The sequence below is a fragment of the Anoplophora glabripennis genome, unplaced genomic scaffold, assembly GCF_000390285.2.
Source record: "Anoplophora glabripennis isolate ALB-LARVAE unplaced genomic scaffold, Agla_2.0 scaffold605, whole genome shotgun sequence".
Lineage (NCBI taxonomy): Eukaryota > Metazoa > Arthropoda > Insecta > Coleoptera > Cerambycidae > Anoplophora > Anoplophora glabripennis.
Window position 1 is genome coordinate 138,153 of NW_019416695.1, and position 12,405 is coordinate 150,557.

The following is a 12,405-nucleotide window of genomic DNA, read 5'->3' on the forward strand; positions in this document are numbered from 1 at the left end:
CCTTTTCTGTTTCAGAGACCGCCAGGATCAAGAAACGAAGACAACGACACACACACACACACATACACACTCCCCATACCCTCCTTACCCCTCCCCTCCCGCGCTAGCCTTTGGGCCACATTAGCAAAGCGCATCCCAGGCTGCATAGCCGCACTCCCTACCCAACCATACCACACATAAACATGACACTACCCCCGGGGTTTACACAGACGAGCCGGCGAAGCAAGAAGGCGCCAGAAGAAAGGGCCCTAGCCGGCGGGGCCCAGCCAGGACAAAAGGAGATCCCACAAAGCGCCTAAACCGGCCGCATTTGCGGTCGGGGTAGACGACGGATGGGGCCCACCTACGAAGGCTGTCCAGGCCTACACGAGATGAGGCAGGATAAAGAGGGATAATCCCCCTCGATCCCAAATCATTGAGGCCAATTTCTAGCCATGGAATAATGGCGCGACTGATTGCCGGGCTTCTACCAAGCTACCAACTGCATTACCGTACAGTGTTGCCAGCTTTACCAAGTAGCCAATACAGTTTTTTAAATTGTCTTTAAAAAATATAGTGTTTCGCATAAGAACTGATCGGCAGAGGATGGATCCATCCTCTGCCAATATAAAAAATTTGAAAATTTAAATGTACTAATTTTGTCACCAAACATTTATCTTTTTTCGCTTATGAAAGCAAAAGTATTGTTTGTGCTATGTGACCGCGGTTACAATTTTTTAGTCAAAAAGTCGCATAGAAGGAATGAAAAATAACCATAATGTGTCGCCAGTCGCAAATGGTTGTTTTTCTCACTTTGTTTAATATTCAAATTAAATCTAGCAACTCTGTTACTGTAATCGCCCTATTTGGTCTGTGATAAAAATAAAATACTGCTACTACCAGAGCCATCTATTGTTTTCCTGGAGTGGAACTGTGTGTTTAAGTTCAAGAAAGGGCTAATAGATGGCACTCGAATTGGAACGCAATTAGGCGGTACACATAAAATTAGTAATAAAGAATTTGTACTGCAGCCGTTATTTACTGGAGATCTCAATCAATATTCAAAATAGTTGAGATTAGCTAAGATCTCAGGTAAATAAAATACAGCTTATAACACAGTGTTGGTCCAAAATAACCAAGGCACAAACTTTTATAGTGTTTGTATAGTGTAATACTGCAAGTAGGCCATGATTAATTTGATGAAAAGCCTAAAAACTAAATTTACATTAATAAATCTGCAGCTGAAAAAAATCAGGTAATGTGACCAGCTAACACTGCAGATTTTGTGCATTTTCTTATTTAATTAAAGGCGACAGCAATGTCTCATTTCAATTCTTATTTTCATGAAGACGATGCGGTATACTTTTAAACACCCTGTATATGAATCCTAATTTAGAAAAATCTTTGTATGTTACTGATCGAACATGAATTTTATTGCAATGGAATTGTACCTGTTAATAAAAATGTATATAAAACTACAGTAATGCTATAAAAAAATTTATTAAGGTCACAATCAAAAAACGTTACATATAAACTAGGAAGTTCTACTTTTATTTGAGGGAAACACTAACGTTCATGAAAAATATCAGAAACTGCTGAAAAATACCACCGTTTCAGGAATTCTGTACAAAAAAAAAGTAAACAATACCATGAAATCAAAAATATTCACCAAAGCATTCTGTTGAATAATCCTCAGTTTAAAACGTACCGATTATATAAGTTGAAGGCATATCCATTACTAATGTTTTTTTTTTAATGTTGTTATTTAAGAAAACTTAGATCATCCTGAAATACATTTTTCTAAACAAATATCGTTCATTACATGCTTTATTAATTAAAAATTGTTCCCTATTCCTCATTCTCTTTACATTACTAAACCTTAAGGTGAAAAAAATAAAAAAACATAAATCTTTTGCGTTTTACTACCAATACATTTTTATCAGTAGCGACCGCTGCGACCGGATCGATGTTTGGGCGATCGTGACCCCTTCCTGTCCCTGGAACGAGACCGTCCCCTTTTAGGAGACCGAGATCGTGTACGTGCCCTTCCACCGCCAATATGATTCCCACTGCGGCCCCCTTTCCTACGCGAGTACAAATACCTACAAAGAAATTTCACTTAATATCGAAGAAACGTCAAATATTTCATATTCACCTTCTCAGTTCCCTGGAAATAGGTTTGAGGTGCATGAAGTTGCAAAAACCTGAACGAGTACACTCCCCCATCTCATACTGCCTGCAACAGGCCTCCCTGAAGTCAGTCACCGGACTTAATTCTGCGTATACCGGCCGTCCACCGAACCAACGGTTATTCAAGTCATTTACAGCACGTTCTGCATCTTCTTCTCTACGAAACTGAAGGAAAAACATGGCTTTTCAATGTTTTACTTTATTATAACAAACTTACCTTTATATACACATTGCCGACTAGGTGATCTCCCAAATTGTCGCACACATTCATTTCTTCGATTTCACCATATTTATCTTCACACTCGACGAACACGTCTTCGAAAAAGTTATCGTAATGCTCCTGCATTTCTTCGTCCGATACATTTGCTACCACTATATATAAAAATAAAAGAGGTATTAACAAAAGTTTACTTTTGCATTAAATTGTGTACTTACAATGACTGCCATCGGCTGATTTTGCTGAATTCTGTGGGTTTACATACAAATTTTGTAATAAACATGTTTGAGAAAACGTCGGTTTGTTGTGTATTCTGGAACAACGATCACCGTGTCTGCAAGCCCCTATCTTGAAATAAAAGGAGCAATTTACCCTGGAAAATAATAAGTTCTAAAGATCAAAACATTAAATAAAAAGAAACTGCTCACTTGTCCTTTTCTGTACCAAAAATTGAAGCCAAATATTCGGCCATTTCCGAAAAAAAATAAGCCGAAACGCCAAACACAAAATGCCGTTTTTGACCATTGACAGAAAAGGTCGATAAAGTAGATATCTATATGCAGCTGCGTTCGAAAATAGAAGCACAGAATAACTGTCAGAATTATAACTCGTCTTTAATGTATGTACATAATATGTATATCATATATCCTTATTTCTTTTTGTAAATTTAATAATGTCTGATTCACAGATAATTTTTGTTTATTTAAAAACTTCTTTAAGTTTAAATGGATACGTGAAAATCAATACAGTAATTGTATTTGTTTTACACACTTGGTCACTTTGGTTAATTCATATTCAGTAGAGTTTTGACCAAGTTCGTTTTTTTTTAAAAAGTGAAGATACCAAAATATGACCAAAATCAGCTCTCTTGTTCTATGCTGTGCCACAGAATTAGAATCTTTACTATTGTTCTATGATTGGAAAGTCAGGTTAAATATATTTTAGTTTGTAGAAACTGTCAAGCAAACAAAACTTTTAAAAGGTTGTTTTGTATTCATATATGTGAAATGACTAATATTGCTTCTTATACCCACCTTTTAAAAATTTCAAATAATTCTTCTTTGTATGAAGTAGGTTTATGGTTTAAACATGTAAAACATGTAAGTTTAAATAGACTTCTTTTTTAGTTTTTACATGGATGTGTCGATGATCTATTACAAAAACAAAGCCCTAACTTCGAGAACTACAAAAATAGAGACATCGAATGGACCGAAGAAGACTTCGACAGAACCCGAGCCTATATACAAAACTTGTATCGCCAAAGTGTTATAGACGATACTTTGGATTTACCTAAAGACTTAACCACCGATCTACAAGAAGCAATTACACGTTGTTACACAATTAGGAAAAACGATATTTTCCAAGCATTAGCGAAAGAATTTATTTTGCAGGACGGTCATAATTTAGTGAATAATATCGACTGGAGATTGAAATGGGTTCTAGGAACTTCAGATTTGGCCGCGCTACAAGAACCTCGGCTTCAAGTTGACTTACACTGTAGCAATAAAATCGGAGATAAAGTGAATAGAAACGTTTTGAATTTCGAGGCAAATTTGGAACAAATCGATGGTTTAATTAGTGATTTAAGTAAATTACAAAGAGAGTTTCAGTAAGGTTTTTATAATTATAATTGTTGATTTATTCGTTAATTGTAAATTTTTATTAAATGCAATGGTTCACAGCAAACGTAAAAGTAATGTAAGTTATAATAAAGTTTTGTACAAAGTCTGTAGCATTTTAATCGAAGTTATCGTATCTTAGAAAATAGTTATTTTCATTCTGTAGTTAAGGTGATGCTGCCGATTCTACGTTCCAACTGAATTAGTGAAAGCTTAAGAAAAATATTAATGTTTTAAATAAACCATCTGTAACCTAACCTTTTGAATTGTGTTAACCAGTATCCTGAAGTTTTAAAGAAATAAAACTTTTAGTTCTGGAAATATTGAAGAGTAATACCTAGTTTGGACATTTTTGCTATAACGAGAGTTGAAATTTAGAGATAAAATAGATGTTTTTTGGACCATGTTTTTTGTATGAATGAATGAAATACCTGTTATTGGAAAAAATTGTTGAAGTTATATTTTCGATACTATGAACAGTGAAACCAAAATATTTTTGCATAAAGTAAAACCTGCACTACGAATAATTGTGCTATAAAGAAATAATTATTTTATTAAAAAATGAACAAAATGCAACATAATGATAATTACTTTGAAGTCTCTGGAAAGCAAGACGTTATATACTGAATACATTTGTGAGCCAACGAAGTTCCTAATTGGAGCGTTTGTTCAAGTAATCTATATATCACTTATTAGGAGGGCTGGAGGCAATCACATTTTTTACATTTTATTATAGTTTATCTAAATATGAATGCACAAATAACAGACTTTCCCATTTTAACGCAAATTTTCTAAACATGGAATTAGTTTGAAACTCAAATTACTTTTTGATGTAAAGAAATTTGTAACTTACGATGCCGCTTGTTCAAAACCAGCCTCTCTTTTTACTTTATTTGTATACTCTACGTGTTTTAGATTGTATAAAATAGGTTAATTTTGATACAACTCTATTAAAGCCATAACAGCCTCCTTCCCCCTAATAAATCTTCCATTTGCTGCAGATTTACAGGTTTCACTCATTTTTATTGCTTTTTCCTTTACCACGTTTAATAGTCACTCGAAAGCCACGAAATTTAAATTTTTACTCTACAACTATCGCCCTATAAATAAATAACCATAACCCTAGATTTAGATTATAAACACATAAACATAAAAATTATGGTGTCGCAAGTAACGCCAACAAAACAAAAAAATTCCTTGTACTTGTCAAAAGCGCGTTACCAACTCACAAATCTAGTGAATTTTCCCGAAGAACCCACAACCTTGGAGCATATACTACTGGGTGTAGCATGCTATTGCGAAAAATGTGGCTGAGTGTGCGAGAGAGATATATCTGATGATGTCTCATTCTTCTCTTCAACCATAGTATACTATGCTTCAACGACACGAGCCCTGTGGGGAGCCAATCAGCGCGAGCATTCATTTCCAACCAATCGGTGCGTGCTAGAGTGAGACAGTATGTACTGAGAAAGTGTCTATTTCTCTTGCACACCGTTCGCAATGGTATGCTACCTCCAGTAGTGTATGTTCAAAGCCCACAACGGAAAAATAGGACATGTTCTAATTTCAAGGGTGAACACCCAGGGTTTTTTTACAAAACTCATAACACACAAGTGTGTACTGAAAAGTCCTGGGGTTTTGATGCAGGGTTAAAACCCATAAGTGGGAATCGGCCTTAAGAGGGCTCTATAGCAAATAGGCAACCACCAATACATTTTTATAGATTATATTATACAGTTTCTCTAAATATAAATCAATGCACAAATAACAGACTTTCCCCCATTCTAAAGCAGATTTTCTATCAAATGGATTTAGTTTGAAACTCAAGTAACTTTTTCGTGTAAAGAAATTTGTAATTTGCCTGTACAAAAGCGGCAAATTACAAATTCCTTTACAACAAAAAGTAATTGGAGTTTTAAACGAAGTCCATTTTATAGAAAATGTGCGTTAGAATGGAGGAAAGTCTGTTATTTGTGCATTAATTCATATTTAGACAAACGGTGTAATAAAATCTATAGAAATGTATTGCTGGTTGCCTATTTGATACAGAGCCCTCATCTTAAAAAGTGATATCACTATAAATTTTTGATTAATTTTAAAGGTTTCAAGAAGTTTTGATTTTTTTTATTAATGTTTTAAATATTACATTTTGACTAAGTATGGGAAACGAAACATTTCCACGTTTAATCCGTTTAATTTATGCAAACTTATTTCATATTTTGAGAAATTCTGTCGCCAAATTTAGTTTGCTTTATGCAATCCGGACACTGTAAATGTAATAAAAATGGAAATAAACATGTAAACAGGATAGTTTAGTGACATCGAGTCGTAAAACCTGGTAAATAAGAAGTGATTGCGACAGATTTAAAAAAATCCAGGAAAATTTGAGAAAATCTCATATTTCCAGACGTATCCAGACCTATGAAATCCCTCAGTAATTCCAGGTTTCCCAGACTTATACGTGTTTTAAACAGTCAAAGCTTGCCTCCGCCAATATTTACGAAGGGCGTTACCCACGTTCAAGCTAGGACCGATTTTTTGTATTTCACGTCGAAAGTGGGAGTGTCGCTACATTTCGAAGCGAGTAAAAGCGACGTTCAAAATTTTTATTTTCGTAAATCCAACACCGTTACAACTTACCACTTACTTTTGCCATCGTTCTCGACGACCCAGAAGGAAAGGACACGGGCAGGTTCGAAATAAAAAAAATCGCAAGTAGGAGACACCCTAATTATATATTTATATTATAAACACATTCACACGTACATGGAAATTTCATTTACCTACACACAGCCGTTTTGATAAGTCGGCGGATAATAATGTATAGCGAAATATCAAAGAGCTGTGGACGGAGAATATAGTTTCAAGTTGGCACAATCAAAACTAAATTCCTTTCTTAAAACTATACTAACGCGTTAAAATTTCGAGACGCCAAACAGGGTTTAAAATTAATTTCGTTGTGTCAATGTACAATTTTCTCATCAATTTTGGAACCAACTATACACCCAGATCGTCCTCGCAGTCGTTTGGTACCGGGCGGGTCGAAACGTCGAACCGAAGATGATGACCGTTTTTTTACGTTAGAGGAATCGTGGAGCCGCTCGGGAAATACCAAACGAGTGCGAGATAGCTGCCGCAAGCAGAAATTACACGAAGCACACTGTATACTAATAATGTAGTTAACGTTAGGACAGCCGACTTGCTATTCTACACATTTATAATTTAAAATTTTTTTTTTTATACAATCAGACAAATCGCGGTCGGGTCGCGCGGCGGCCCCGGTGCCCTTTCAAAGCACCCGTTAGATTTACAGGCGGGGAGCCGTCGCGCGCGCCCCGACGCCTCATTACCGCTAGATATGTATCTAATCTAATCAAAGCTAAAATAAAATAAAAATATATACTTACAGATGCGTTATTAATATTAATCGGAACAATTCTGGTTGCCCGTATCTTTAAACAAGGTGATGTGATACATAGGATTTTAAAACGAGGATTAATAAGCCCATCTAATAAAAAAATCGCTAAAAACAGTAAAAACTACGCTAACTTTTTTTATTTTACAATTGTATATGATAAAAAAGCCGCTGTTGGCGGACATATAAAAAATTGTCCCAAAATTTCCACTAAAGACAATATAAAATATTTTCAATAAGGAGTATTAAAACTTTCTCAACTTTTTTTTTTGCGCGGTAGACAATCATATATTTCTAGGTTCTAATTTAAATGGCAGTTTTGTTTTTCTTCTTTTGGTCAAAAACTACGGTCACTGCCGGGAATGATCCGTTAACGTTCCATTTTAACTTGTAATAAAAAGTTTATGTATAAAAGAACATTTTTAACTGCACAAGAAAATTTATTCCTCCACCTTTGCCGATTCCTGCAAGGGAAAATCACAACTTATTATTTCGTATCAATAACGACAGCAACTACAAAAAAAAATCAATCAAATCGAAAAACTATTCCTATACAGGGCGTTTCAGGATCAACGACACGTATCGTAACGGCAGAGTAGAGCCACTGTTGATTTTCTGTGTCACACTTTCTTCGAATTTTAAATGAAGAGGGCTCTCTATAGCAAATAGGCAACCAGTAATACATTTTTATAAATGTTAATATGCGGTCCGTCTAAATATGAATTAATGCACAAATAACAGACCTTCCTCCATTCTAACGCAGATTTTCTATAAAATGGAGTTAGTTTGAAACTCAAATTACTTTTTGGTGTAAAGAAATTCGTAATTTGCATTGTAATTTACAAATTTCTTTACACTAAAAAGTAATTTGATCTACAAACTAAGTCCATTTTATAGAAAATCTGCGTAAGAATGGAGGAAAGTCTGTTATTTGTGCATTGATTTATATTTAGACAAAATGTGCAATAAAATCTATAAAAATGTGTTGCTGGTTGCCTATTTGCTATAGAGCCCTATTAACAATAAAATTTTAATCAAGTTTTTAATACTAGTTTTAGAGGCAAAACAATTAAAGAAACTTTTCCAATGTGATAAATAACACGAGCCAACAAAATCAGGCCGACCCGTCAACCCAGAATGGACTTCTTTGGAGGATTTTGGTGGGCAGAATCGAATCCGAGGTCCAAAGAGTGACTGCAAAAACGCCATTTTTGCGCCTGTTTTTGAGACTGACAAAGGCGACAAGGAAAATCCTAAAGATATTCTAAAAATATCCAAATCCTCGTCATGAAAAATAAAACATCAATTTCAGTATTTCGAAAATTTTTGAAAATCACCCTTATTTAGGGGTTGAAAAGACAAAAAAAGTGAACAAATTAAGAATCGTCAACAGTTGTAAAACCCCAAATATTTCTGTTGTTATCAAAATAATATTATGAACGTGAAAATATCTAATTTTGTATTTGATACGATCTTGTCCGAATTGAAAATCAACCCATAATATCTCTAAAGGAGTGAAATCATCCCCTAAACGCCTAAAAATGCAAAAAATATATTAAAAGTTAAATTTTTTTTTCTTTTTCTTTTATACGTGATAATTGAACCGTTAATAACCCATAATCACTAGATCCAAAGGAAAATACCCCTAAATGAGGGTAAAACCACCCGTAAGTTCAACCATCGGCTTCAAAGTACATAAAATAATTATAATGCATAAAAAAATAATATTTCGAAATACATTCATTAGAATAATTTATACACAACTAGTACCATACATTATCAATTATTTTCAAAAATAATCATCCCTCTCAAGGGGTAAAATCAACCCCAAATATACAAAAATTGTAAATAATGTGAAAAAGTATTATTTTAATAACAACATAGAAATATTTGGGGCTTTACAACTGTTGATGATTCTTAATTTGTTCACTTTTTTGTCTTTTCAACACCTAAATAAGGGAGATTTTCGAAAATTTTAGAAAAACTGATGCTCATTTTCATTTTTCATGAGGACTTTTTGGATATTTTTAGAATATGTTTAGGTTTTTTCCTGTCACCTCTGTCAAAGTCTCAAAAACAAACGAATTTTGCGGTCACTTTCTCAATTGGCTCTGGTTTTCGAGATATCCTAACCTAAAAGTGCCAAAATCGCAATTTTTTACATATATGAAGTTATGTTACGCGGATAAGTAATTTTTTTGCTAAAATCATTAATTTTGCAATAAACTTTAAAAAAATATCTAAACATTCGATACATGACCGATATTTTATGCATTATATCAATTTGGAAATACATTTACATGCAAAAGAGGCTAATATGCTCAATCCCGAATTCTTAAACCCTAAACCCAAAAACCCTAAGCCCATAAACCCATAAGGTTTGTGTTGTTGTGTTGTGAGTATATTCAAAAATCGAGAAATAAGTCAAACTACTAAAATTTAACATGTGATTTCTCAAAGACAAAAAAGTTATCGGGATAAATCCAAGTGCGTTTTAAGGAATAAGTATAGTACTTTAAGACCCCATTAATAGTTTTAGCAAAAAAATTTACCTATCTATGTAACATAAACTCAAATATATAAAAAAAAATCGCGATTTTGACACTTTTAGGTTAGGATATCTCAAAAACCAGAGCCAATTAAGAAATTTGTAACTCAAATTCGAATCCAGCTCACCAAAATCCTTTAGGAAAGTATCTTCGTGTTGTTGGGTTAAAATCATGTCGGCCTATGTAATTAAAAAAGATGTAGGAAACAACTACTCTGTGGACTAGAGCCCCAATCAGCACAGAATTATGTACATTCACAATATCTAGTAAGCAATTAGGATCAATCGTCAGTAGTTTTGCATTCATAGCACCTACATATTAAAAGGTCACTCTCTGCCAGCAAATAAGGTATAATATACAGACTATAGGTTATATCTCGCCGACACTTGAAAAATGTTGCCATTTTGTTGGATCACAGAACAGAAGTACAAAATGTTAGTTGCAACAATTTTTTCATTCACCGAAATAACAGAGAAACCGATTAAAAAAAGTAGCATTAAAATTTTGTGATTGTTGATTGGGTCATCGGCCATTTCATAACTGGAATTAATTGGGTTCTGAGAATTAAAATTCATTTTCAATAATTCGGATTTAACCAACTAATTTTTCAGAAATATTTGGGGTTTTTTTTGTCATTACGTATATGGCATTTATCGCATGTGGACAGTTATTTTGACAACTAAAATACATTTTTGACATCGGAATCATCATCAGACCCCTCGAGAACTTATAAAACGGTGCCTTGATATTATTGAGCAGCATTTTCCACATATTGGCAGTTCTTTTGACAGTCGACATAAATTTTTGACATCATCGACCTCGGAAACATATAAAATACGGGTAACCTATTATTAACATCATATTTTCCCCATGCTGACAACATTTTTGACATTGCATTGCAATCAGCGTCCCCATAAACATACATACTGGCGTTGGGATGACATTTCCCACCTATCGAGTTATTTTGACAGATGACAGTTGTCAAAATACCTTTTGGACTCCCAAGATTGTAATCAGCAGCCTCCAAACATGAATGTAGTCTTTAGATTTTATCACCATGGCACAAAATTGCATAGAACGATTTGTTTTTTGGATAGAGTCAAGTTTTCTCATGTTTTTTTTGTTTATAATTAGTTGCAAATAAAGGAAAAAATTGTAAAATCTCATGAAAACGGTCTCATGAAAACCCAAACACTATTGAATGACAAAATTTACCCATGAGGTTCAAAATATAGAAAATAATAGTTAAGATGAAAAAAAAGTGGTACGTTGTGGAAATATTTGCTGTAACTGTTTTCCATCGATTAAAAAAAGTTACTGGAATTTAATTTAATAGTTTTAAAAAGTGCAATGTTCAAATGCATGACTTTTGTGACTGGTTGTCTTTAAGAGGGCTCTATAGCAAATAGGCAACAAGTAATACATTTTTATAGATTTTATTACACAGTTTGTTTAAATATGAATTAATGCTCAAAAAACAGACTTTCCTCTATTCTAACGCAGATTTTCTATAAAATCGAGTTAGTTTGAAACTCAAATTACTTTTTGGTGTAAAGAAATTTGTAATTTTCTAGTTCAAAAGCGCCAAATTACAAATTTCTCTCCAACAAAAAATAATGTAAGTTTCAAACTAACTTCATTTTATAGAAAACCTGAGTTAGAATGGGGGAAAGTCTGTTATTTGTGCATTAATTCATATTTAGACAAAATGTGCAATAAAATCTATAAAAATGTATTGCTGGTTACCTATTTGCACAAAAAGGTTATTCTGTACTCGTTTCGGTAACCTCGCTCTGCCACCACAGTACGTACATGAAACTCCCTGTACGTAAATTTTTTGTTGTTCTCGGGCTAAGCTCCGTGGAGGCAGACACGCTATCACAACCCCTAGACCCACTCTGATGCTCACATTTATTCTTGTTGTTGGTTTTAAGGTCACTACAGATGGAATTTGACAACGGTGGCCCCCCGAGACATTCCGTAGTGCCCTTCGTAACTGGCAACATAAAATAGTTCCAAACATTTCGCCGACATCTTCAGCAGTGACTCTGCAAATGCTAAGCTACGACCGAGAGCCGAAGCACCGGATGAGGCCAATTACAAAGACCACTGCGTAACATCTCAGATGACCACCATCGCCGCAGTCGAGGTACCGTCCGTAGCAGCCTTAGAGGCGACAAGAATCGAAGTCAACATCAGGGGACGGTGCTAGCGGGTCGGGCCCCCACAGAGTCCAGCCCGAGAACAAAAACCCGAAAAATACAGATTACAACAAAAAAAATTATACACGTAAACTTACTGCTGGCTCAACGCTTGCCTTGTCTCCAATTTCCTGTCGTATCTCGCTCTCAGTAGAAACCTCGCTGGCGACCTGAAAAAAAAGCTTTCGAATAAACCGAACCGACAGCGAGAGATCTTATCTGAGCAGGAGCCTTT

The 12,405-nt window shown here is 34.6% G+C and overlaps 3 protein-coding genes across 4 annotated transcripts in view; 1 reads left to right on the plus strand and 2 right to left on the minus strand.

The window, feature by feature from the left end:
• Positions 1–1,463: 1,463 nt before the first annotated feature.
• Positions 1,464–2,915, minus strand: LOC108910501 (splicing factor U2af 38 kDa subunit). Its single transcript, XM_018715118.1, has 5 exons — positions 2,815–2,915; positions 2,605–2,759; positions 2,387–2,541; positions 2,135–2,334; positions 1,464–2,081 (listed from the first exon to the last, which is right to left on the minus strand). The coding sequence occupies exons 1-5, from the start codon at positions 2,856–2,858 to the stop codon at positions 1,919–1,921; spliced, it is 717 nt and encodes a 238-aa protein (XP_018570634.1). The 5' UTR covers positions 2,859–2,915; the 3' UTR covers positions 1,464–1,918.
• A 528-nt stretch (positions 2,916–3,443) lies between these two features.
• On the plus strand, positions 3,444–4,108 carry LOC108910502 (the record flags this gene model as incomplete). The annotated part of the gene is given in 2 exon segments (XM_018715119.1): positions 3,444–3,456; positions 3,514–4,108. Coding segments are annotated over 2 exon segments (499 nt in total), but the record flags the coding sequence as incomplete, so codon positions are not given.
• Positions 4,109–6,721: 2,613 nt separating this feature from the next.
• The window catches only part of LOC108910504 (cell surface glycoprotein 1), a 131,768-nt gene continuing 126,084 nt past the window's right edge, over positions 6,722–12,405 (minus strand). For both annotated transcript variants that reach the window (XM_018715121.1, XM_018715120.2), the window contains exons 5-6: positions 12,269–12,340; positions 6,722–7,884 (exon numbers count right to left, since the gene is read on the minus strand). In XM_018715121.1, the coding sequence (XP_018570637.1) occupies positions 7,861–7,884; positions 12,269–12,340 (96 nt within the window). In that variant the 3' untranslated portion in view covers positions 6,722–7,860. The remainder of the gene's footprint in view (positions 7,885–12,268; positions 12,341–12,405) is intronic.